Raw genomic sequence first — 27,031 nt, 5'->3', positions numbered from 1 at the left:
TTGTATCATTGTTATAATAAGGGAGGCGTCGCGCATTTAGCGTATTTTCGCATTTATAGGCAATTTGTGTTCCCTGATTTGGTGGATTTGGATTTTAGCCCTTCGCTCATTTTTCCGCTGGGTTTTTGCACTGTTCAGCCTGGCGGGACGACTTCCTTCCCTTTCCTCGGCGCGTTGCCGTGCCGACTGACCCCTCCCGGGTGTGGCTTTGACGTCTTCCTCCCCCTCTTGGCTGTCATCTTACTCTTCCAGTTCACTCATCCTGTCCCGAGGTCCCTGGGGCACCCCGGGGACCCTCTCCTTTCACTCTTCAGCAACCCCACCCCCCTCCACCGCCAACCCCGCCGGGACCTCTTCTGACCTTTCCCCTCCGTCCTTGGTCCTGGGTCCCTTCTCCTAGTGGCCTGGCTTCTTTCAGACCTAAGTCTTAACTTCTTTCTGTGTTTCGCTGACGCCGGACGGTGAAGCTGGGACGCCCGTCCCGTGAGACACTGGGCAGGTGCCTGGACACCCAGTCAGTCGCCCCGAACGTCGCCCGGCCTCCGACGGCCAGTCAGAAGCCCATACCAAGCAAAGGCGTTTGAGACCTCAGAGCAGGGCGGCTTGCCGCTCGCCTCACGGGCTTCCCCACGTCTTCAGTGATCAAAATGCAAAACGACAGTTTCCCCTGAAATGAAAGGAGCAGCTTCTTCGCTGCGAGGCTGATGAAACCGTTTCCGGACCTTGGGAGCCCTCCTTAGAAGCACTTTGCTGCGCGGGGATCATCGTACAGACCTCGCAGGATTGATTTGTGGTTTTACAATAATGTATGTAAAGTACCAATTAATACTCGGCTGCGCCTCTCTGCGAAACGCCTGGGGAGAGAAGTAAAGGGAGCTCTCACTGTGTTAAACAGCCTGGACCGCCTGTTTCGGTAGAGGTGTAAAGAGGCTTCCTGTCCCTGAGGGGTCCGGGAGGGGGGGTGTCAGAGGCTGGCCGGGACAGGGGAGTCAGGCCCACAGGGCCGAGGGGTCGGGAGCAGCATGGTTGAGTGTGGGCCTTAGGCCTTTCCACATCGGGGGTCATAGAAGGTGATGAGGACCGTAGTCTGCCAACGGAAGGGGGATTTGGAGGGTGAGGAGTGTTACTTCCACGTTTAAATTATTCACTCACTAAATATTTGTATAGCTCTACTCTGTGCGCTGGGCCGGGCCCTGGGAAATAAGTCCTGGGCAAGACCGCTCTGGTCCATGGCTGGAGCAAGCCAACAGGGGCCACACACGTCGTGAAACAAAGCAGACGGTCAGAAGCTGCTGCAGGACCAGGGTACCTCCCTGAAGAAGGGGTGCATCAGAGAGACGAGTGGGGGATGGGCTGATGGAGAGGGCCTGGGGCGGAGGGCTCCAGGGGTGACTGAAGACGGGCAACGGGGCCGACAGCGGCGGGCCCGGAAGGAGAGGAAGCAAGTGGGCCGGGGGCCGCTGGGGGCTGCTGGAGAGGCCAGAGGGGGAGAAGGAAGGGGGACTGCCCCTTGGGTGTGGTGGTGACAGGGGGGTGTCCTGGGCGGCTGGGAGCTTTGTGCCAGAAGGAGGCCCGGGGAGCCGGGGCGTGCAGAAAGGGGGTCGCTTTCGCTCTAGCAGCGTCGTGCTTACTGTGTGGGGGCGCCGCGCGGGGCTGTGGAGTAGCCGGTGGTGGTTGCTGCCTGCAGCCTGGGGTAAGGTCTGCGTGGTGTTGGGGAGCAGGGCTCCTGTGGTGAGATGGGGAGGGGGCTCCGGGCGTGGGAAGAGCAGGAGGTTCAGCCTGAGGCATCCCCATGACAGGGCCGCGGGCTCCGAGCCTGGGAGGGCATCGCCTGCATCCCCAGGGCCTGCGGCGGCCGCAAATCTCGGGGTGACCAGGGGCAGCATGCCGGCCCTGCTGCGGCCGTCCGCCAAGGCCCTCCTCCCTGCTCACTTGCTGGGATCAGGGCCAGGAGCCCTCCCTCCCCGACCCGCCAGCTGCAGTTCGTTCTGCAAGTTCCCTTGACTCCAAGTTCATTCCCTCGGAGGTGGCTGTTTCGCACCTGCAGTGCACGGTGGTCTGGGATGACGCCCCACTGCTGAGAGGGCCGCTGGGAGGGCCCCGCCCCGGGCGTGAGGGACCAGGGAAGGTGTACGAAGGACAGACACTCAAGCTGGGCCTCGGAGGAGGAAGAGGAGGAGGAGGAGGGGGAGGGGGAGGGGGAGGAGGAGGAGGGGGACCGGCATCCGGTCTCCTCGTTGCGGCCGGCCAGAGCCTGGGCGCGCTGCGCGTGGCCAGCCGCGGAGGGCGCAGGGCGCAGGGCGAGGGCTTCTCGATAAAGAGTTCAGGGAAGTCCTGCCCCTGTTTGTAACTCAGACCGTCTTTGCCCCCGAATCTCCGCAGGAGAAGACATGGCTTTCGAGGGCGCCAGGCTCAGCATGCGGAGCAGGAGGAACGGCACGCCGGACAGCACGCGGACGCTGTACTCCAGCGCGTCGCGCAGCACGGACGTGTCCTACGGCGAGAGCGTGAGTGGGGGGCGCGCGCCCCGCGCGGCGTCGCCGTGGCAGTCAGGCTTGTTTGGGGACCGAGAGTCCTTCTGTAAAAAGGTCGTCTCTTAACGTGGGGTATTCTGTCCTGAGGGTTATTTTTTTGTTGTTAAATGTAGAAGCGTTTTGTTTTTCTGTGTTGTGTTTCAAGCATCCAACGATTGTTTCTATAACCTGAGATAAGTTAAGTCATGCATTCCTTCGCCGAGTTTTCCGAACATGTGAGCAACGGCACTTCTGACGTTCATTCCGCTGCTGAGTGCTTGGCGTTCTGGCTGGCGCTCGCATCAGACCGCCTCAGAAGTGATTCTCGATTCTGTCCTTCGCATTAACTCTAAGGCTGGGGTCTCGCCAGAGCTCCTAACTTGTTCCACAGGACGTGGGGGGGGGGCACACCGTCATCCCTTCCTGGATGAGCCGGGCTCGAGGGCGGGTGCCAACAGAAGGCACCCTCTCTTCGTGCCGGGCGCGTGGGAGTTTTGCCCTGGCAGGTGGTTCCATGGGCTGATTTTGTGATATGCCAGTGAGCTGTTAAAAACAAACAAACAAACAGACAAGCAAAAACGCTCCCCCCTCCCCGCCCCGCCGCCCCAACTGCGTGTTTAAGGAGGTGCTGGCTCCCAAGCGCTGTCTGGCTGTCCACGCTCCCCACACCAGGCACCTCGGCCCTGTGAGAAGTAAGCAGGGGGCAAGGGACAGTGGTGGCCTCTCCAGCACTGTCCTCTGCTAGCTTTGAGTGATGAGAGACCCCCGGGGGGCAAGAAGGTCTTTCTGGATCACAAGAGGACTCCGGCCTGCGTGCCCCAGGGGGTGGGGTACGGGCGAGACTGGGTCTTTCCCTTGCTGCACTCCGGTGAGCTCCCACGGCACCCCCGATTTCCTGCTCCCCTGCACTCACGAGCTGTGCATCTGCTGGGTTTTTGTTGTTCGTGTTATGTAGACTTAAAATTAGTTAGGAGTAGTAGAGAAAAAATACGAAGAAGAACGAGCATCCTAGGTTTTCAACATTTTTGCACTCAGATGAATGTAGAAATTATTTTTGCTTCCTACATTTTTATTGTCCACGGAAACGAATGTATAAGTGGAAATTTCCAGCCTAAGGAAGGGTAACGGAATGAGCATTCTTGTACCACCAGCCCAAGGATCGGGGCGTCACCAGGACTTCCGAAGCCGTCTATGTGACCCCCGTTCCCCGGGCGAGAGGCGACCACTACCCTGAGTCGCTACCCGTCCCTGCTTTTATTTGAATATATATCCCTAAACAGTATGGTTTAGCTTTGTCTGTTTTTGCTCTGTGTGGGATTATACACTATGTATTCCTTGGCGAGTTTTTGTTTTGCTCACTTGTTTCTGAGATTCGGGGTGTTGACAGGTGTAGCAATTGCCGGTTCATTTCACAGCTGTGCGCCCCCCAACATGTGCGTTTATCCAGCCAAGGGGGTGTGTGTGTGTGTGTGTGTGTGTGTGTGTGTGTGTGTGTGTGTGTGTGTGTTGTGCGTGTGTGTGACTGTTTGGGTTTTCAGGCTTTGTGCTGAGGAGCATGCCGCTCCGGACGTTGTATGTGTGAGCTGAGGCTCCTGGAGATCGTGGGAAATGGGTTCGGGCTGCCAGCGCCCCCTCCGCAGGGCGAGAGGGCCCCCTGCAGCTGACGGCCCACCCACCGCCAGGCACTGGGGACAACCCCCCTTTCTCTCCACGGGGCCTGATTTCCAGCGGCGTAACTCTACTCCCTAGAAATCGGGGCCAGTGTTCTAGGCCGGTCCTCCCGATGTTCTCACCCCTGCAGTGGGCCCCCCCATGGCCTGGCCTCGCGCAGAATCGCTGCCGATTGCCTTTCTCATTGTCCCAGCCCGTGGGCGTGCGGCGGGGGCGGGGGCGGGACGTCACTGTGCTTCCGCTTCACGGTTCCCTCGTTGCCGACAGGTCGTGCGCGCTCCTTTGCGCGCACGTGCGGGTTATTCGCGCGTCCTCTTTCGCGCCTCGGCTTCTCCAGTCGTTTGCCGTTGTTCCCGTGAGGGGATCTGTCGTATTCTCAGTGGTTTATAGTTCTCTGTATATTCTGTTTACCAACTGTACGATTAATGTCTGTCGCAAATATCTTCTCTCCCTTTGAGGAGCGTTGGCGGTTTTGAAGTATTTTTCATCTGTTCCCAAATAGTTTGCTCCTGCCAATTAAAAAAGGGAGCTTTTGGCTTACAAAATCTCTTGGCTGTTTGTCAGAATTAGGTCCCGGGTATGCCAGACTGCCTTGCACGCGGGGGAGAAACACAACTGTGGATGGAGTTTTGGGAATTTATCTACTTTTGAAAAGCAAGCAGGAGAGGAATGGCATCTGCAATAATACGCTGTTTAGGCTAAACCACCCACAAACGCTTTAATTCCCCCCGTAGCGCAAGAGACAAAAAAACGTAATTTGTATGTGTGTAATGACATGTATTACAAGACAACTCCAAGTAATTTTCAGAAAAATTTGCATTTAGTTATAAAAATGTAAACAAATGCCTCTTCTAAAAAAACTTTATATACTCCAAAAGTGTGAACAGATGTGGGTGCTGCGAATTTGTGGTAAGTTCCTGACCCTTTGAAGGTTTAGGTCACATGTCGGATTCGTCGGGAGCAGCAGGGGGTAAGAATAAATCAGTGACGTGTTGTCCGATTTTCTTTCTCCAAAGGACTTGGTGAATTTTATTCAAGCAAATTTTAAGAAACGGGAATGTGTCTTCTTCACCAAAGACGCTAAAGCCATGTAAGCAACACTTTTCCCTCCGTTTTTGCTTCCATGTTTGAAGATAAATTATTAACACCCATTACGACAAGCAAACAGATGCTCACTAGTTCATTATTAAAGCTGTTTTCATCTTGCCATTCTCAGAAATGGTGCTTGAGCAGGAAGAATCTGGCGAGTAGCTTCAACTCGGTCCCCAGAGTGGTCACATTCTGATTTACGTTTTTAGCTTTGGCGATAGTTGGTAAAGGTGCTAAGAGGGGACGTCACCCCCTTCGGCATCCCCGCAAGCCTGGGAGCCCGCCCCCCGCCCCCGCGCGGCCGCGGCAATGCATGCTGCCGCTTCACGGTGGTCCGCGGCATCGCCCAGCACGTGCACTTGTGTAGTTTGACTGGCTCCTCTGTCAGGCCGTTGACCTTGGGCCTTCCTGGCCAAGCGGCGCTCATCTCCTGTGAGTCTCCTGTGTTCTGGAACATTGAGGCTGGGTTCCAAAAGCCCTGGGGAGCAGCCCCCGGCGGCGGCGATGCGCGGGGGAGGTCCTCAGCGGAGGATCGCTAAGGAGCAGGTGAGCAGTGGACTGACTTCCGGTCTTTGCCACGGAACACGCCCCAGGACCGAATGCAACAATGTAGCCCTGGACCCTTCCTCTCCTCTGGGTCCTCTCTGCCGCCTCTCTTTCTCTGCTGGTGACAGAACAGTGCAGCTATTAATTAGCTCGTCGGATGGGTGTCGTTGCGGTTTGTAATGAACACGTTGACCCTCTGCCGAGTGGAGGCAGTGAACACAGGATAAGGACAGCCCGAGCCCAGCCCTGGCCTGGCTGCCTGCTCACTGCGTAACCTTGAGCCAAGTGCTCTCTTCTGAACGGAATTCTCTTATTCTCAAATGCGGGCAAAGTGTATATCTCACGGGCTGTGGTGAGGATTCAATGGGGTAACAAGTACAATACCTGTCAGAGGGCCTCAGAGCATAAAAGCTTATGATAAAATGCTTTTCCTTACTTTGTGGGAGTTAGAACATGAACACCAGAAACACTAAGAATCGCTTTTGTCATTGGTGTGAATTTCCCCATCACGAGTCACCTGACGGTATAAACTCCGTGGGTCGCCTGTTTACTCCCTGAATGTTTCGCTGAGGCATTTTGCTGTTAATCTCTTCGACTGGCAGAAAACATGGTTTGGATGCACCTGCCACGCAGCAAGCATTTCCCGGACAGCTGCCGAGCCACGGGGCCTTCGCGCGCCCGGTTGCTAATCCTGCAGTTTCGCTGCAAGTTAGCTGCGGTCGTCTCGTTATCTGAGGTCACGTGGCCAGTGGGAGACAGACGAGGGCCTGAACCCAGGTTTCCTGACTCCTAGGCTGTCGTTCTTTTCATCCGACCTTTTCTAGGACCAGCACCGCCTCAGGCAGACTGAACCACCTCCCCCCCCCCCCCCGGACCTCCTTAGCGGCAGGTGGCCGGTCTGACTGGCTGCTGTGAAAGGGGTCGTAATGGAAGCGCGTGCCTGAAGAGCACAGCTACATCAAGAGTTCACTGTCACCAGGACCCTGTCCCTTTCCGCCTGTCGTTTCTGCCCTTCTCGGGTTGGGCAGGCTCGTCACGGTGTTAGCAAAATGGCCACCGTATCTTTGATTTATGTGTTATCAATTTACCGTTTTACCCGTGGGGCAGGAGGGTGCCTCGTTTCTAGAGATTCCACCGAAAGTCCGGGGCTGACGTTCGCAGCTCTTACTGGCCCGACCTGGGGCCTGAGTCCCTCTCTACACTGATCCCTGGGCCGGGGGATGGAACGTGTTGATTGGCAGGCGCAGGTTGTGTGCCCACGTGGACCCTGTGATTCCTCCCAGGAAAATCCTGCTGCCCCTACGAGCAGAAGGGGTGGCGGGTTGAGACGGGAAGCCTGGAGCCGACCTCCTCGCAGTGCGTGATTACAGCTTGAGTCTGGCTCTGAGCGCCGGGAGGGGCAGTGCCGGGTGGTCCCCGCCCCCAGCGACACACGCAGGGGACAGGCGTGCCTCAGAGCCCGCCAGGCCCCGGCTCACACGGCTGTGAGGCTGCCGGCCAGCGTCAGGACCCTGTCCTCTGTGCGCTCCCCCGTACTTGTGAATTTTTACCTCTCTGTAGACGGAATACTCTGTTAATCCGAACTACCCGTCAGACGGGAATCCAATGAAGTGACTGTTCATACTGCCACCCCGGCTTTGCTGCTGCTTGTCACACTGGCTGACGTAGGCTGCCCAGGACTCCCGACAGTGTCCCTGCGTCTGCCTCAGGAGCTGAGCCCAGCACACCCTTGTCTCCCCACTCGAAGCCCCGCCGATGTCTATTTCTTGGTGGCCACTGGAGACTGATGTCCTACCATTGCCCCCACACCCGGTGCCCAGCTCAGGGGCCTGGCCTTCCTGGCCTCTTCTCCATTTGTAATCAGACGTGTGACTTCCAGCAGGGCCCGCACCGAGGTGTCGCTCACGGCAGAGGGTGAGCTGCTTGTGGAGCTTCCTGCCAGGATACGTTTGTTTCTCATTATGAAATACCTTTGCTGCATGACTTCGGCAGTTACCCCAGGCTTCTGCTGCTTCAAAAACAGATCTCTATTAGTGGAGAAACTCATTCCCCACCGCACAGCTGAAGCCAGTGGCTTCCAGGCAGTAAAACCTCGGCCACAGCTGGAATCCATCTGCTCCTGGAGCAGTCAGAAAACCTGCCTACAAAGCAGCTAGCTTCTGCTCCTATTGTATTTTTAGAAGCAGTCGCAGAGAAGAAACACATCATTGCAATCATTTTACAAAATGAAAATGTGACCTACGACCATGGACTGCTTTTAGAAGGCATTCTACACTTGGCCATCTTTCCAATAAGCGCATCGGTGAAGAAGACCTAGAGACTACGGCCCTTCCCCTGGTCATGACAGCTGTGTACGCACACTTACGTCCACCTTCTAGAAGGCAAAAATACTTACTTTGCATAAATCATTGAGGAAAGATGAGGATCCAGACTATTTACAAGACCCATCATTGTGTTCATTCACTCGTTTATTTCTTCCTCATTGGGAGGATATTTGCTGAAGTCCTTGTGCTCTAGGAGCACAGAGTGAAAGATGAAGAGAGTCCAGCTGGAAGCAAACCCTGCGGGTTTCCTGTTTGTGTACCTTTATTTGAGCCAGCCCGTCCAGGAAGTCCTTGCTCCAGGGTCATCATGTATAGTCGTCTGGGTTGTATACTTTGCAGAGGTGCCGGGAGCCGGTGGGGGGTGGATGCTGTGCTCTCCCTGCACCCCAGCCAGGCCCACGCCTGCCAGAGGGGGCATCTCTCCTAGCGGGTTGGTGATCACGGCGACTGTGTACTTTATTGTGGCACCTGGGACCCCGGTAAGAGAGACGGAGGCACCGATCCTACTAGGGCTTGGGCGGCAGGGGAGACCTGGGGCTGTTTTGGGTGAACCAGGACATTTGCTCACACACTGCGGGCGGCACTGTCTGGCTCCCCTGTCCCTTTGCCCTCTCAGGAAAAGGAGAGCTCTACCCCTGAGGCCAAACGCATCTCTCACCTGTCAACTCCTCAGCCCCTTGGGACAGGACCCTGTGTTCTCCTCGCCCCTGGCTGTGGCCCCTTGAATTCTTAGCACCCTTCCGAACCTTGCCCAAAGACTGATTGATGGGAGAGAGAAGGGGGAGAACCAGGTGGGCGGGACAGGCAGAAACCGCCAGGAGCGTGAGCTGCATCTCGCCGGGAGACTGGCTTTGGCTGCCTTAGAATTTCGTTGTGGTCATTTGGCTCTGGGGACCACGGCCTGAACAGAGGAGCCAGTCGTCTTGGGCGCGGTTTTAGATTTGCTTGTTTACTGCATTTTTGCTTCCTTTCTGCTGCCTCTGCCTTGGCCGTTCCTTGATTTGCATGTATGGCATCACCGTAACCTGAAGGCGCTGGGCAGAGCCTGCACCACGTGCCCGGCCGGATGCTCTGCGTCCTTTCCAGGCCTCTCGGCGAGCCTGAGAGGAGAGGGGTCGTGCAAGGACAAACAGAGGTGTTTCGTTTGTTCCTTGCTGCATGCTGCCAGGTGTACTTTTCCTGAGAGATCGCCGGCAGCTAGAGGGCCAGACGTCCCCTGGGTGCCCTGGAGTTCAGCCAAGGTCTGACTCCCAGTGGATTTTCAATTCCTATCTGTTGAACGATTGTAGCATGTTGAGCGGGGGAAGGGGGGGAGGCTCTACCACTTCCTGTGCGTCTTTTCATCTCCGATTTCACATCACGCACATGTCATTTAACAATTAAACTCAGTTCTGTTGTCCTTTCAATGGAAAGAAAGAACGTTCATTCACTGCACGGTCTGCCCTTGTCTGGTCCAAACTATTGAAAGTGCCCGGCGGCTGAGGTCCCATACAGAAAGGATGGGCTTTCTAAACTCTGGAATGCTTTGCGCCCCCGTGGGGAGCCACCCATGGAAGGGGGCCTCCCTTGAGAAGAGCATCACTGGCCTCGTGCCACTGAGACCGCCCCCGGGGGGCCTGCGTATTGTGGAGTCTCCGAATCTGTAAGACTCCGCCCCAGAATAACCGCACGGCTACTTATGCAGAGGCTGGACTCCTAGGGGCCAGGTCTGCTGTCCCTAGGTCTGTCCTGGCTCTCGACGCAGAGCCCGCTTTCTGGTGGGCGGCCCACAGACAACAGAGACAAAACACCAAGATCGTTTTTAAACAACCAACCGAGATGATGAAAACAGTCTGACAGTAAGACTTGACTGTCCGGTCTCTCTGTCTGTGTCTACTCGAGCCAGTCATGTGTGGTTTATTCTAAACGCGTGAACGGAGTAGGTGGAATGAAATCTTCCTGTCAATGTCACCCTGCTCAGGGACAGCGTGTGTAAGTGTGGCTATGCCCAGAGCCAGCACGTCGCAGGCACCCAGGTCAACCAGAACGAGAAATGGAACTACAAGAAACACACCAAGGAATTCCCCACGGACGCCTTTGGGGACATTCAGTTTGAGACTCTGGGGAAGAAAGGGAAGGTAAGCGATGGTTTTCGACTTCACTAGCCAATGTCTGTGCGGACATGACTCGGGCTTCCTTGAGATGCCTTAAATTGTCCAGTAGCACGGAGGCAGGACAGATGGGCGGTCAGTCCACAAACTACCGTGGGAAGAGGGTCAACCTCGTGAACGTATGAAAGCCGTGATTATATCACGTGCACCTGGAAAACCCAGCAGGCGATGACCAGCTTGTCACTCGGCGGCCTTTCCCTGCACACGGCAGGTGTTCAGGTAACACCCGTGTTGACCCTCAGGGCTCCAAGACGCCCCACGAACTCTTCTGTGAATCGTCCCATTTAGCTGGGTGGATGGCATTCCTGAGAGCGCGCGTGGCCCCCAGTGAGGTGACCTCTCCCTCCACACGCCCACAGTGTAGGCTCTTACGTGGGGTTTCACAGGAAGCTTCACGATTAGCAAGTATGTCTCTGTAAATCCTCCTGTGTCCTGTCTCAGTGCCGCAGCCGTGTGCAGGCGGCCGGGAGCCTGGGCCTTGGCTCCCCGAGCCCTCCGCCGAGTGTGTCCCCAGCATCTCTGCCCTAGGACGCCACCGCTTTCCCTAGCCGCCCCCCCCCACCAGTCCTGTTCCTCTATTTCTGGTCAACACCACCACAGGAGGACCCCCTACCATGCCGATCCCACCTGTGTCTACTCCGCTGCAAAGCCCTCACAGGTGCCCCAGTGCCTTTAGGATAAAGTCCCAGGCGCTCCAGCTGGCCTGGGGGGCCCCGTGGTGGCACCCGCGCGCCCCCAGCCTGCCCCACCTGCGCTGCCCCGCGGTCGGGAGCAGGCGAGCGGACTCCGATGCTCTCCCCCTTCCCCACAGTACCTCCGCTTGTCCTGTGACACGGACGCCGAGACCCTCTACGAGCTGCTGACCCAGCACTGGCACCTGAAAACGCCCAACCTGGTCATTTCCGTGACCGGCGGCGCCAAGAACTTCGCCCTGAAGCCGCGCATGCGCAAGATCTTCAGCCGCCTGATCTACATCGCGCAGTCCAAGGGTGCGCAGGGTCCCTGCGGCGGGAGGTGGCCCCCGGGTCAGCCCCTCCGGGCTGCGCAAAGGCTCGTCCTGCCTGCGCAGAACGAAGTTCTCACGTGCAGAACCCAGATGCTCGGGAACTGGAGGGCTGAACATCGACTTCTAAAAAGCGAGACCCCCAAACGACCAGACAGACAGGGAGCCGGGCAGGTGGTGCAGCGGGGGTCACAGAGTAGCTCTTTAAACTCAGCCTCGAGGTGCTTCCTGGTGGATAAGTTTATGTTTAGTTGTCTAAGGTTTTCATTTTTCTGATTTCCACCTGTAAAATTTTACCCAGAATATTCTGGTGGATCAAAAAGGGGAGTTTAATTGTGATATCAGCGATGCGTTTTGGAAATCGTGCCTGGCAGGTTGTCAGCACCGCCTAGGGGTTCGGTAGAGATCAAAGCGAGTAACCGTGGCTTCCTTACTTGAAACGTGTAGCTTATTATCATTTTTGGTCTTTGAAACATTTTATTATGAAAAATTTCAAACCTGCAGAAGGGTTGTAAGAATAACTACACAGAACACCTGTACGCTCTTCACTTAGCCTCACTGGCTGTTACCTGTCCCACCTCTGTCTTCTCTCCGTAAATATCCCATTACCATATTTAGGGGAATCATTTCAGAGTCAGTTGCAGGCATCATGACCCTGAGCCCCCCACCTACATCAGCACGCACCTCCCAACCACAGGGGCGTTCTCTCAAGTAACCCAGGATGATTTTCAAACCCAAGAAAGTGAACGTTGACCGATACTATTATCTAACAGACAGTCCCTATTTTAAGTTTGCCAATTATCCCAACAGTGTCCTTTAGAACAGAATTGCTCTCAGCCTTTCTTCATCTTTCTGGACGTTTTCGAAGAGCATAGCAAATTGGTTTTGCGGACTGTCCCTCTGTTTGAGCTTGACAGTGGTTCCAACGTCATGAGGTTCAGTTTGTCGAAGACCGACATTTTCAAAATGTCCCTATTGGCTGACAGAACTGGGGAAGCATGTCTTATGTTAGATATGAGTTTCCTTTACTATTAAGAAGCAACTGCGAGGTATTTTTTCCCCCATTTATTCTTCTTAATTTCCTGGTCAACCGGAGGGGGCACAGGCAGAAGGCGGTTCCTCTGTTATGAAACTGAGCAACTCAGCTTCCTTACTGCTCAGTCCTGAACACTCCTTCATTCACTCAGCAAATGCTTCTGAAATGCCTACTGTGCGTCAGGAACTGTTTTATGTGTTGGGGATACAGTAGAACACAATGGACAGAACCCCTGGCCTGGGAGATCCACTTAGACGAAGCGAGGGGCCAGAGCTGGGCACTTCACGGTCTCCTTGGTCTCTGTGTTGGCCACAATGAGTGCTAACGTCACTTCCGGCGGCCTCATTTTAGAGGGGTGCGGACACCGACTACGAAAATCTGTCGTAAGGAAGGAGACTGGGTGCCGAGGGGTCTCACGGTCGCACCTAGTCAGAACCGGCTGATGAAAGTGGGTGTGAAACGTCTAAGGACCCTGTCGTGTTTACCTTAAAATAGCGAAAGGACTTTTACAAGGGAGATGACCCAACTTGTTCCTCACTGCTGAGGACAGTGGCAACAGTAGAAAACTGAGACAAATGGAGAACGAAAGGACTTTAGTGGTTGGGGGAGGGGCTGCCTCGGGTGTCTGCCAGCAGGTGCCTGCGTGGGGCGAATGTTAGGCTAGGGTCACTTCTGACTTTAGATTCTATGATTATGCTAAGTAATGTCTTGTGGGTCTTTTATTTATTTGAACTTTGGAAACCAAACCAAACCAAAAACCATGCAAAACCCCTGGCGTTGTGAAGATCACCAAGTGTAAAAGTCAAAATACCAGTGTGTGAAACTGTGTAATTATAGAGTTAAACCGTAGGCAACGAGGTCAGGCCGGGAAGATCACGCAGATTCACGAGGTGGGGTGGGGGCCTGGTGGCAGAGGGCCCCGCTCTCCATGGGGGGGCACCGCCTGACTTATACGGAGGCTCAGGCCGGCATTTATTACCCATAAAAACATTTCCCCGAGGGGCGGGTCATGATGCACGCCCCTGGCCCCGCCTTCCGGAGAGTGCGATGCTGTAGGTCTGGCGGGCAGAGTCTGTATCTAACCCACGTGTCCTAGAGGCTCCGAGATCCTCCCCTTCCTACCTTCCTTCCCATGGGCTTGTTGACGAGGCCCGTCCCACGGCCCGTCCCACGGTGTGCGGCCGGCAGCGCCCCATCCTGCTCGTGGGCGGGGGCCTCTCGGGATCCGCCAGCCCAGGACGGGAGCCTTGGCCCGGCCAGCGGAGCACATTCTCTTCTCCCTCCTCGACAGGCGCTTGGATCCTCACCGGGGGCACCCATTACGGCCTGATGAAGTACATCGGGGAGGTCGTGAGAGACAACACCATCAGCAGGAACTCCGAGGAGAACATCGTGGCCATCGGCATAGCGGCCTGGGGCATGGTCTCCAACAGGGACACCCTCATCAGGAATTGTGACGTCGAGGTACAGGCGGGGTGGGAAGAGGTCTGTGGGGTTTCGCGGGAGGAGGACCCTGGCGTGGACTGTGGCCTGGCGCCGGGCTCCGTGACGGAGTCAGCTCACGGGAGAGCCGGCCTTACGAGGAAGGCCTTGTGAGGATGACATAATCAGCCCTGGGGAGGAGAGGCCAGCGGATGTGTTTCATTCAGTAAAATCTGTTCCCAGCAAATTGCGTTAGGCTTGGGCTCTTCATTCTTCATCCCTATGACCTCCCAGGAGGGCTCGGCCTGGCTGCCATTCCTCGTTGCTTGGCCACACTCACGGGGATTGAAGTTAATGCTGCAGCTTCTGGTTAACTGCCGTTATGAGGGCTGAGGGTCACCCGTCCCCCACAGTTTCCTGTGAACACATACAGAGGGCAATCAAACGGGCATTTCACGTTCGAAAATACAAGGCAGACACGTGGGGCTTTGTATGAAGTGTGAAATGCTGGAAGCGGCAGCGAGGCGAGGACTTTCTAAGCAACAGGTGTCCTCCGCCCAGAAGCTTTGGGCCACACGCCTGGCCGTCCTGACTGAGTCTGCGCCTTCTCCCGCCTGGGATTCCTTAGACGTTCAGGCAGGAAGTGGTCAGGATTCGGAGGAAGTCCCGTGGTCCTTTTTATATTCAAAGCTTATTTTGCTTTTGTGTCCATTCCCATTTTTGAACGAGCCACAACAGAGGAGAGCAGGCCTGCAGCGTGGCCGGGGGGGGGGGAGGCGGGCTTTGGGGACCGGAAGTCTGGCTGAGAGTGCACCCTCCTTTCCCAGCTGCCTCATCTGCAGAGAGATGCCATCTCCACATTTTTATAACAACCTTGCGTTGTTACGGCACCAGCTCACTGAACAATGGCTTCTGTCGTTATTACCAGACACTCTGCCGAGGATGGCAAACGCCTTCCTGTCGAATGCCAACTCAGAGGGCGGGAGTGGCTGGGGAGGTTCGTCAGCTCTTTTCCTTCGGGTCTGTTTGACACTTTAAAAGTCACTGTCACGTTAACATCAGCATGAAAAAAGATGGCCCACGCCTCCACTCATCATTATCCTTTGTCAACATACAACCTCAAGACAAATTCCTTTGTCAGGATACAGCCACGATAAAATAAAAAGAACAACACAATAAAAATTTCCCACTCAGCAAGTGGAATCATGTAAACCTACAAGCCGACGCAGGAAAAACCGGAGTCGTTACGATATCAAGTCCTCGTCCAGTGATATGATACGTCTCTCAGTTTATGCAAGCCTGTGATTTTTCAGGAGAGTCTATGGTTTTCCTCATTAGGTCCCGCATGTTTCTACTTAATGTTATTTCTAGAGATTTGATATTGTTATTGTTGCGAAGGGGGCATCTCTTCAACGTAACTGGTATGTATATAAAAAGGAGTTTGCCGTTTTGAATAAGACAATACATAAACTCTTGTTCTAGCAGTTTTCAGTAGATTCTCCGGGTGTTGTACGTTTGCCACCATATTATTGGTAAATAGTGTTATTTTAAAAAAATAGCTCTTCCGTTTCATTATACTTCGCATTTTTTGCGCATCTTGTTGTCTCAGCTAAAATGTCCAGGGTCATGTCAAATGACAGTGGTGACAGCTGGCAGGCATCCGAACACCTGGTTTCCCAGTCAGCGGGGCTGAGTCCAGTATCCCAGCAGTGGATAGGATTTGGAGAAAGGTTCAAAGTACATATATTTTTAGAAAGTATCATAAGGCATCCTTCTTTTATTTCTCATTTTTTAATTTTTTGAATCAAGACTGAATGCCGAGTATGAAATGTCTTTTTGCTTCTGTTGGGTTATGTTTCTCCTTTAAACTGTAATCTAATGGACTGGAAACAGCCCTGATGGTTCCTGGGTAACCTTTCACACAGGTGCGTGTGTGTGTGTGTGTGTGTGTCTGCGTGTAGATGTGTTGTATAAGCATGCTAGCCTTTCCTGAATGCTATCAGAGTCAGTGAATTCATTCAAAAGAATGCAGGTGATAGAACAAGAACGAGACTGGGAATCTGATCCTTACACTGTCGTTGGGCATTTATGTGAAAACAGACAGGTGACCCAGCCATTCAGAACCTTCGTGTCTCCGTAGTAGAACGAAGGCCGGTACTGTAAGATTGCTACGTCCCTTCCGAGCTTAGGACTCTGGGAGGATGCATCGGTGCGGGTGAACCCAAAGGGCCAGCCTTCATGGGGACGTACAGAAATGTCACCATGCGTCCTGGCCCACGAACGACATGGCAAAGGCAGGTTTCCGTGTGCTTCTCAGGGGTACTTCTCAGCCCAGTACATCATGGATGACTTCAAGAGAGACCCTCTGTACATCCTGGACAGCAATCACACCCACTTGCTGCTGGTGGACAATGGCTGCCACGGGCACCCCGCCGTCGAGGCGAAGCTCCGGAATCAGCTGGAGAAGTACCTCTCGGAGCGCACCATTCAAGGTCGGGCTTTGGGGAGAGGGCCGTTAGACAGACGGAGTTATGCGAGGGTGGCAGCTGCACCACCACTGACAGCCGCCGATTACCGAGGGGGCACGGAGACCCAGCAGACTAGGTGTCCTGTTGCCAAGGAAGCGTCGTGTTTTTCTCTCTCTTTTTTCTTTAACGTGCTCGGAGCGCTCCGCCAGGGCCACCGTGATGGGACCCCGTCATTGTGCTGCAGCAATGACAAATGCTGCCCCGTCCCACTCTGGGGTGTCAGTGTAGAAAGACGGCCGGCTTCGCTTCTGCTAAACAACACTTAAGAAGTAAAATTCGCGATGGCAAATACGAGCTTACAAAGCAATGCCATTAGCCGGCACAGAAACCGTAAAAACCAACCCTCCGGTTTTATGGCAGGGTGGTTGAGTTCTTCAAATCTTGGCTACTTCTGTATAATACACCACCAATAAAGGGGCAAATCCAGAAACCGAGTGAGTGAAAGCCCTTATTTGCCATGAAAAGTGACAGACTCCTCCTGTCATTGAGATGTTGGTGTTGAGGTGACAGACTTCACAACAGGTGTTGGAGCTGTTCTCACCTGTACCCCTTTCTCAGTGGGACATCCATGAAGGAAGACATTTATATGTGCGAATCTCATTTGAGAGAACACGTATGCAAATTTTTTACCCACCCAAGAAAGCAATGGATTAGGCAAATGAGAGTGTAGCTATTGTTAAACCTGGCTTAATATATATTAGCAAAAGTAAATCATTTACAGACTTTAGCATTTTTAAATTTTATTTTAATTTATTTTTAATTTTTTATTATATTTATTATTGTTTATTTTATTTATTTTATTATTTATTTTATTTTATTTATTTAATTTTATATTTAATTTAATTTATTTTTTTAATTAAAAAAATATATTTTTTTGTTAATGCCTACAGTACCTGGTCTTCCTAGGTGGTCTCCCATCCAAGTACTAACCAGTCCCAACCCTGCTTAGCTTCCAAGATCAGACGTGATCGGGCATGGTCAGGGTGGCATGGCCCTAGACTATCATTTCTAATATCAGCAACAAATTGCAACATGACTCGTGTCATGCTGTTGGTGGTTTGGGGCACAAAGACATATCCATCATGATCGACGGACACATAGTCAAACCCGTGAGATCTGTACCGATCACCCCATGCCTCAAGGCCATAGGGCAGAAGCTTCTGGTCCACTTCTACCTTAAGGTAGATGAGTCTTTTATTTTTTTTTTTTTTTAAAATAAAGAATAGGTGAAGTCTATTTGGTTAAAATCTTTTATAGGTGAAGTCTATTTGGTTAAAATCTTTTATATATATCGTTATTTTCAAATGTGGCATTGTCTCCAAAATGTAGGTGGTCGTTAAGAATTTGTCAACTAGAGCATCCTGTCAAATGCGGGTTTCCAGCAAGCCCCAGGCAAGCTTTGCATCCCATGTTTTGCAGATTCCAACTACGGTGGCAAGATCCCCATTGTGTGTTTTGCCCAAGGAGGTGGAAAAGAGACTTTGAAAGTGAGTCTTGCTTTGGTTTTCTAGAAGATTGGTTAACAGGCTTACCCTGCACATTTGTAAGTTCAGGGTTTGGGGCTTACCTAATCTAAACCAGCTAATTTGCTTTACTGCAGCAAGTAGGTAGCGTTTTCTCCACCACGCAGTGTTTCCCTAACCGGCTAAGATTGTTTCATCAGCTGAGAAGAGTTAGGAAGAGAACTTGAAGTGATGTGAATAGCCTGAATATTCAGTGTTGGCTTTGGCCATCAACCTGCCAAAGAGAAGGGTTGACATCAGTCGTGAGACTTAAGGCCCGTAACCAGCACTGCCCGCCGCCCCATCTGCCTGGAGATGCGCTGTGGTCATACACACCGATTGCCCCCACATCGGTCTTCCCAGACCACCGGAAGCCCACCCGTGCGGCTCCACCCACCTGAAGGACCGCGAAGCCCTGAGTGACTCTGGGATCATGGAAAGCACCTCGAGCGAGTCCCCAGGGTTGGCCTGAGTCCCGCTCCATCCCTGTAGACCCCAGAGAACTGAGATTGCCTTGCCTGTAGCCAGACGTCTGTTCGACTTCTGAAAAAGCATCCGGTGACTGCATTTTAGTCAGGGATCGAAGGCATGAGGTCATTTTCATGATCTCATTTTCTAGGAATAGGACATTACGAGAATATAATTTTAACTCTGTCTTTTAATTAATTTCCACATTGAATTGCATATCCCCCAACTTCCCCCGTTTTGACTCTAAGATAGGGTTAGATTACAAATATCTGACACCCCGACCCTCTCCCCTCCCTTTACCAGAGTACACCCCTAGAGTTACAAGTAATTTCTGGCAAGGTTATTTGGAATCATAACCTAGCAGTTATCTTTGTTTATTCTTTTATATAACAAAGATTATTTTCATTCATTCATTCATTCATTCATATATTCAGTCATCAACAGGTATGTATTGAGCTCCTGCTTTGAACTCTACTACTGAACATTGTTAAATAAAAGTCTTTTGGGGAAAGACTTTCCAGGGGAAAATTAGAGATGTTTTTTCACTATGCAGTTGTCAGCATGTGAACGCTCGCAGACGCCTCCTCGTAAAAGAGAAATCGAGAGGAAGTAACTGAAAGATGGCTCCGTATGTTATCTTTCTCAAAATGTAGATTTACAATTCAGCCTCCCAGAGAGCCGCTGCGGGCCGAGGGCCCCGCATTTCCATGGCACTTTCCGGAAATGTCCGCGCGGCCAGTTCATGACCCGCAGAGCGCGGGGAAGGCGGGGACACTTCTAGCCGAGCATCGAGCATCGGTCAGCTCTTCAGCCCCTTGCCTCTCAGGCCCCGGTCATCCCCACCCCCGCCGCAGCCCGGCCCGACACCCACCGTTAGCGCAGGTAGTGAGGTGAAGATGGGGCCGCGCTCTGACCCACGGATCAGCCTCCTACCTGCTCTGATGAAGGGACCACACGCTTCCTGGGCAGCGTCTTCCCCCAGGCAACTGTTCAGGCTAAAGGAAGGGGCTTTGCAGCTTCTTCCATACCTGTCTGCAGAGCACTTCGTCTTGTCGTCAAGGAATTAAAATGCTTAAGACCCGATTCCCCTGTGCTGGTGTCCGTGGTCTCTGTAGAGGAAATAAAAGTGGGCAGGTGTTTATCCAGGAAGCGAGCATATTTTTATTCTCTTTTAATAAAGGAGCAAGGGAAATTAATTAAGGCGCAAACACACGAGTCAACATAATATGAATCGGCTGCTTTGAAGGTGTTTTCAGATGCCTCAGAGAAGCTAGCGATGACAGTGTGGAATGCCGTCTTAAGAGCTGTCACTCACATCTGTGGTGGCGATGTTTGGAAGGCTCAGTCATGTACCTAAGGATATTTTCAAGCGTCACTTATGGAAAACTTCGGCTAGTCATGCATGTCCTTATTGCATTGGTATTAGCATGGGACGTGACTCCACTGGCTTACATGTCTCATTCATAAAGCAACAGCAAATGTATGTCAGCTTCTGATTGGAAATAAAGCCCCAGATGCAGGGATGAGTCCGCGTGTTGGATTGACCACCTTGGTTTAGGACCTCGGTCCCATGCGGGGTTCTGGCGACCCCAGTGTCTTGTCCATCCGGTTGGCCCTGTCTCTCCTTCTCCCAGGCCATCAACACCTCCATCAAAAGTAAGATTCCCTGCGTGGTGGTGGAAGGCTCGGGGCAGGTGGCCGATGTGATCGCGAGCCTGGTGGAGGTAGAGGACACCCTGACGTCCTCCATGGTCAAGGAGAAGTTGGTGCGCTTCTTACCCCGCACCGTGGCGCGGCTGCCGGAGGAGGAGACCGAGAGCTGGATCAGATGGGTGAGTGGCGGGGGGCTTAGCGCCCTGGGAGGTGGCGGGGGGAGGGAGGATGCCCGAAATGTGGCTGCTGGTGCTGTGTATGTTTCGGTGACTTTGAAGCCGTATTTCTGGCCCAACACACCTTCTTACGGGAACTCGAAGCTCACATAAGTTCAGTGGCTCTCCAAGTCTCCATACCTCATGAGGCAGTAGCAGCTGGGGTTTGAACTCCAGTCAGTCTGCTTGCAAAGCTGGTAATCCTTCTTTCACGCCGCAATGTGAACAAACATTTCGTGTGAACTGTACTGTGCGTGCATCCGTGGCTGTGAGGGAGGGGACCCCCAGGCAACACTGTTGTAGAAACACGGATTCTAATTTGAGTCTCCGTCTATCTGTATCCGAGAAGCTGTGACTACAGAATAATTGCCTTTCTGGATTAACTGGCCTGTGATTCAGTTCAGAATCTCTCACCTTTCTCATTAGATCGTGTAAGAAATACGGCCTCATCGGAATGTCTGTTACGCCTCTGACACCGGGCGGTGCTCCCTCGTTTTTCTCTCTGTTTTACGACTGCTGTCGACTTGAAACGGCTTTCATTTTCTTGACTGCTCAGCTTGTTAGAACGCTCGCAGTAATGTCGGTAGGCACATTCGCGTCAGCTCGTTCAAAGGTGGCTTTCTCTATTTGGACATTTTTTAGGAGCGCGTCCTATCGCTTGGAATTTTTTTTCCGTAGAGGGAAGAGCAGGCTGTGAATAACAGAAGTCATTTTAATCGTAGAGTCCGTTTCATCTTGAGGGTCGAAGGTGGGATTTAGTATAAATAATAATCTCAAAAATCTGGAACTAGATTGGCATTTCAACCATTGTGGGAAGCGCCTCGAAATATCAAATAGAGCAAACGGAAATCTTGGAATAGTGGAGATAATCTTCTCGCTTCTTGTAAATGTGGAGTAAATTAACACTAGTGGGGCCCTCTTGGCCTACGTTAACTGCGGATGAATGGGCAGCCAGGCCATCGTCCTGATGAGACGAAGCAGGATCGATAGGACCAGGAAACAAGTCCTTTCTGGAATGAGCCCCATTATCTAAAGAATTGAACAACGGAGGTGCATCTCCTTCTCATAGCCGAGAGTCGGTGTTGGTGTTGATGGATGCCCTGCCCAACAAACACGTCTAGGATGTTCCTATGTGTGATAGTGAAGATTTTACTGAAAAAGGTAAAGCTGGTAGTTTCATGGGAAAGTTCATGCTGGGATTTTTGCATATGTTGGCCAAGTTCAGTTGTGAGACAGACACAAAGAACCAGGTGGTCAAAATTTCACCAGCTTCATTGACGATGAAGGCAAAGTCGAAGGGTGTGGCTTAGGGGTGCGGCCACAGCGGCCTCCTCATGCTGAGAGCCAGAATGAGACAGGTGAGCCCACACAGACAGAAGCAGCCCTGGGCGTGTGCTGCCCGCCGCCGGGCTAGGCGTGCGGCTCGCAGCAGGCCGGAGCACGAGCACTCTGCAAGGAGCAGATCCCAGCGGAGAAGCAGGAAAGGGCTGGCTGGCAAGACCAAGTCGCCATTCGGATGTGTCGCTCCCTTGCCCTGAGCAGGAAGTGAAGGGGCGGGGAATGTCCAGGGTCCAGTCCGGATGGAGCTCCCTCTGCATGGAAACACGCGGGTGACGGAGAGGAACCCTCCCGCCCCAAAGTGCTTCTAGGTTTTCGGTTCTCCACACATTCAGATCTGAACAGTTCGAGCCATTCCAAACGGACCAGGGGAGCAGTCCTCAAGTGTAAATATCAGCGTAAGACCATGTGTGTCGGGTGCCGTATTCGAGGAAGTTTCCGGTGACGGGCGGAAGGGATTCAGTGGCTGGTCCAAGGACACCCACAGAGGAGGGGACGGGTCACTCTTAACTCACCCACCAAAGGTGGCACTGGGCCGTTCTGGTGGCTTTCATCTCACTGCTCATGCAGGTTGGCCGTAGGTTCCAGATCAGGTCCTGTCCTAAAGGTCATGACCTAATGGGTCCCCACACGCTTTGTGAGCGGATTGTGATTTCTGCCTCAGGAAAACCGTTACAGGCGGCTTATGCAAAACAGGCCGACAGCCGGACCCATTTCAGCTTCTGCAATTATGTTGTCCGTTCTGGGATCCACATCTAGTTAATATTCATATCTAACATGCTAATGAGAGATCATAATTATAATCATGTCAGTAAGAAGACATACATCGATAATGAAAACGAGTCTGGGATTTTCATTACGCGTGTGGGGTTTTGCAATTGGTACAGATTTTCCCAAAGACCGATCTCAAGAGTAGAATTATTAATGAATGAATGTATGCATTCAATCAGATGTTAATTGAGCGATCTCTTAAGCTGAATGTGGATGAGCTCAGTGGTCCTGTGGACAGCCAATTCCAAAACCTGGTCTCCGTTTCTGCAGAGGGACCCAGACCTTCTCCACTGAAACCACGCCCTCCCCTCTCCTGCTCCTTACCTGCTCCTCACCTTCGCAAGAACTTGACCCTTCATAGCCCCCGAATCTATCAGTCAGCCTAAATATCAGTCATTCATTCATTTAATATATACATGTATTTCATTGATATTTATGGCGCACGTAACCACCTGACAGGTACTGGAGCAAGCGCTTCAGAGAGAATAGCGCACGTGATAGAGAGGATCCTCGTCCTCACGGAGAAAACAGAAATCGAAAGGGAGTTCCCGCTGAGCGATCACAATTCAATGCGCCGTGTAATTTCAAACTGCACCGGGTGTTCTGAAGAAAGGTAGCATGGATACGGAGGCACGAGCTAAGGGAGCCCGGCCTGGCGCGGAAGGCGTCTCCGGGGAAGGCGTCACAGGGAAGGGACATGGGGGCTGCGATCCGAAGGCCTGATGGAGTTCGCGGGGTGAAGGCTGGGATAACGGTGGCGAGAATGACACGTGCAGTGGTCCTGAGGTGCGATGCAAGCATGGCTTTACCTAAGGGCCATGAGATGGCAGTGAAGGTAGAAACCGAGCGGAAGAGAGACAGCTTATCGCGGGCATGACGGGAAGTTTTTCCTTAGGGTTTAAGCCCTTGTGACTGCACTCGGACCATTTCTGTGATTTTCTGTTGCCCTTTCCTCATTTATCATTCAACAGTTGAGCACCTACTATGTGCCAGGCTTGGTCTCACGCACACACATGCATGGGCACACACACTCACTCCCCGGTCAATGAGTCTCTCAGCTTTTCGATGGGAGCTTTTTGATACGTGTGCCTTTGTAACCAGTCCTCTATTCTCATAGAATAATGGTCCATGACTCATTATTCTAATTTAGAAATCAGACACTGTGGATACAGGTGCTGTAGGTAAGGGAAGGAGACCTGGAACTCCCTTGCAGATGGTCTTTTTCAAAAAGTGGAATGAAAGGTTTCTCACCCAAAGAGTGAAGTTTGTGCTCCTCATGTCTAAAATCAGTTGGCTGACAACTCTGTTCTTTAAATGTTGCCAGCTCAAAGAAATTCTCGAAAGTTCTCATCTGTTAACAGTTATAAAAATGGAAGAAGCTGGGGACGAAATTGTGAGCAACGCCATTTCCTATGCTTTGTACAAAGGTGAGTAAAAATAGCCCGTCTAGAAGTTTCGGCTTCCTGTTGCTTTCTGCATTTATATTTTTAAAACATCTTTCTTAACCATAATCTTGCACTTAATTTTGATTATCATTGTTTGGAAGCTAGAATCATGACTATTGATTGACCTGATGAGTTAAACCTCCTGGGTTGTATGTTTTTAATAGAACAGAAATTTGATGTCATTAAAATACCAGTGAAATCCAATCGTTTTTCAAAGACCTGTCTCTAACAGTGGTTTGAAATCGTTTTCTGCATCCCAGCTGCTTTTGAGCGTGTGCTAAAGCTGCAGGCCTTTGTCCCAGGGTCTCATGTGCATGTGTGCACATGTACACACGCCTCACGTACCTCAGTGACTCTGCATTCATCTTCCGGGTTTACAGATCACCTGACGCTTAGCAGTGAAGCTCAGGTTAAAAACTCTCATCTGTGATCTTTGTTGTCCTAGAATTTCATCAAGGTGGCTGACACCCAAAGTCAAAAGTTCCTTTTCAAGGGCATCTGGAGTTGTTGCCTGATTATGGTTGTAAGATGCAGGCGATTTGAACGTTAGCTTTTTATTAGAATCGTTCTTATTGCGCTTGCCAGGAATTTGGTGGTAAGAATTTTTATTAAAATGGGATTTATATCTATACAGCAGCATAGACACAGAACATATTAGCTCCCGAAAAGACAAACGTGGCTCATGATTTCATAGATTTAGATGCAGTATCAGACAGATATGGTCCTTGAAATGTAACATTTATGGAATCTGAATCTATGGAAAAATATCAATATACCATAGTTACACTGTTAGGATGTGAAATGGAAAGATACTATTATTGCCTGAATTGATCCTCGCTGTATACTTTGGGACGTACAGAACACCTGTGGGAATGAGTGACAATAAAGTGAAATGACAGTCGTGAGCGTCTGGTTCTAGGAGAACAGGCTTGGGATCTCCTGTGGTGCGCGGCTCTGATAATTGGCCATATGGAATGGTTCTGACTCTTATTTCTGGGTCTTTGCCGAGTTTTCTGTCCCATCCTCTTACAGCCTTTAGCACCAATGAACAGGATAAGGATAACTGGAACGGGCAGCTGAAGCTTCTGCTGGAGTGGAACCAGCTGGACTTAGCCAATGATGAGATTTTCACCAATGACCGCCGATGGGAGGTAAGTAAGATGTGCTCCCGGGTTAGTCCGGTGTCGGGTCTGGTCCATTTCTAACAAGATTCAGCGTCGAATCTCATCAAGGACCGTTCCATTTTGATGTTTCCCAGCCTCGCTTTCTTGGTCCGTAGTTTGGGATAATAACATTACCTTAGTAGGTCTGTCGCGAAGAGATAATAAAAATAAATGCACGGATGGGAGAAACTCTGAGTCCGTTCACACCCTCCAGAGTTTACGGCCCTCGCAGACCTGGGGGTGGATGGCTGAAGGATGGGGAAAATACATGCAGGTGACTGAAAGGGGACCAGAGGAGCCCAGCTGACAATCAAGGCAGCAGGACCCATTTCGCACCTGGCCCTGTCTACCTAGCTAAGTTCTGAAGAGAGCAGTGAGATGCCTACGGGAAAACCGGCAGAACTGCATTGAAGACATGCACGGAATGGCTCAGAGCTGGAGAATCGGCTTGAAGAGAATCAACGGGCCCCTTAAATATGGACGTTTCATGTCCAATAAAAACTTTTCTTTTTCAGGAGACTGACCTTCTCGCTTTTGCTTTGATCAGTTATAGAACTGCATTTTCCAGCAGCACGACTGAATTAAATCAGCTCAGGGACGGGGGGCGGTGGGGCGGGGGACAGGGGGCTGTGTTTCCTAGGAGCAGTTACAGACCCTCACACTTGGGTCTGTGTGCTTTGTCTCCAGCTCTTCTGAGTTCATTCGAGTCGTTAGTGGGCAGCTAGAATTTATTTAATTGGACACATGTACATGTAGATTTGAAGGGGCGTATGCTTCAGAACTGTCGTCCTCCGCAGCCAAGGTTCAGAAAACTCTTTCAGGCCTGCTTTCGTGGAATCAAAGAGGAAGACTCGATCAGTTTCAACAATAGAATGCAAATAAAGGAATGGCTTGTGGAAGTTGAGGTTATTCATTGTCTCGTGTTCGGTCTTTGCAGTTTAATGAACCCTATTGCACGTTGCCAGGGTTTAGTTACTTGAAGGAATGTGGGATTATAAGTAGATCTAATTAATTGATTTATAAATGGATCCCTGTGTGCAAAATGGCCCATTTAAAGAAGGTCAGATGGTACAAATAAACGTGAACTCAGCCCTGTGGTGAAGGGACATTTAATTTTATAAACTCAGCCTAAGAGAGTTAAGGGTAAAGGGCAGAACGGTGAGGCACGGGCTCTGGGGCCAGACCAGCCGCACGGCTTAACCTCTTAACCTCTCTCTGCCTCAGTTTCCTCGTTCGGTGGCGTGTTGGGGCCAGCTCATGCCAGCTCGCAGGAACTGACTGCTAAAGTTTTAGAGATTTTTGTGAGTCCGTTGTTGAAAGACAGTCATGAAAAATTCAACCATATGAACTTAGAACTAAATACATCTTTATTAAAAACGAAGGTAGTAAGTAATCGAAACATCACTTTTTAATTATTTTACTACGTTTGCTATTCCCTGCGCTCTGGAGGCCGTTTCCGTCTGTCGTATCTGCGCGCTGGAAATGCTGCAGGCGGTGAGCTACTTCGTGTCTGTCCTCAACGCCGCGTCCCATGATGCCGCACTGGCAGCTGGAGACCAGCTGCGGAGGGAACGTTTACGCCTCAGGCATCGGCAGAGACAACGAATCAGGGTCCGTCCGGTGTGTTCTTCCGGGGAGCTGGTTAGGTGTTTCCTAGCACACCGCCGAGGATGGAGACGGGATGGCAGCTCCTACCTCACCGGGTGGCTTGTTAGTGATGATTAAGTCACATAATGTGTCTGTAGTGCTCAGAACATTGGCTCGTGTTACGAACTCTGTAAGTTATGTGTGTAAAAATGCGTAGGAATCACTGGGGAATGGTAGTATCGGTGTAACTAACCCCTTACACTGCACGGAGTCTCGTCATGTCGGCTCCCATGCCCCTCGCGCCAGCCCATAGTGGGGAACATCTTATTTGGCTGGTCAATAAGCAGGATGCACGGGTACCACAGGATGGGGAGTCACTGACGGTTTTTTGAGGGCCTGCTCTGAACTTGAATTTCTCAAGGCATCTTGACCTATGTTATCTCCTTTCATCCCTTAAGCACCTGTTTCATAGAACAAACTGAGGCACAGAGACGCAACCTTGCCCTAGGTCACGCGTCTGTGTAATGGTAGAACCAAGGTTTGGAAGCAGAGGTGTGTTCACCTGCGAAGACTTTCTCCTTCCCATATACCAGGGGTCCTTAAGGCA

At 51.8% G+C, this 27,031-nt stretch overlaps 1 protein-coding gene and 1 pseudogene across 1 annotated transcript in view; one reads left to right on the top strand and one right to left on the bottom strand.

The window, feature by feature from the left end:
• Window positions 1–2,390: 2,390 nt before the first annotated feature.
• TRPM8 (transient receptor potential cation channel subfamily M member 8) overlaps window positions 2,391–27,031 on the top strand; it is a 66,939-nt gene continuing 42,298 nt past the window's right edge. The window contains exons 1-10 of the mRNA XM_016158956.2: window positions 2,391–2,507; window positions 5,201–5,274; window positions 10,104–10,260; window positions 11,105–11,282; window positions 13,624–13,796; window positions 16,072–16,246; window positions 17,702–17,769; window positions 19,887–20,084; window positions 23,554–23,656; window positions 24,707–24,825. Coding sequence (XP_016014442.2) covers window positions 2,391–2,507; window positions 5,201–5,274; window positions 10,104–10,260; window positions 11,105–11,282; window positions 13,624–13,796; window positions 16,072–16,246; window positions 17,702–17,769; window positions 19,887–20,084; window positions 23,554–23,656; window positions 24,707–24,825 — 1,362 coding nt within the window. The remainder of the gene's footprint in view (window positions 2,508–5,200; window positions 5,275–10,103; window positions 10,261–11,104; window positions 11,283–13,623; window positions 13,797–16,071; window positions 16,247–17,701; window positions 17,770–19,886; window positions 20,085–23,553; window positions 23,657–24,706; window positions 24,826–27,031) is intronic.
• On the bottom strand, window positions 17,164–17,282 carry LOC118614405 (annotated as a pseudogene).

This window comes from Rousettus aegyptiacus, unplaced genomic scaffold, assembly GCF_014176215.1.
Source record: "Rousettus aegyptiacus isolate mRouAeg1 unplaced genomic scaffold, mRouAeg1.p scaffold_m13_p_2, whole genome shotgun sequence".
Classification (NCBI taxonomy): Eukaryota; Metazoa; Chordata; class Mammalia; order Chiroptera; family Pteropodidae; genus Rousettus; species Rousettus aegyptiacus.
The sequence above is the reverse complement of the archived record's forward strand: the minus strand, read 5'-3'. Positions and strand labels throughout refer to the sequence as shown.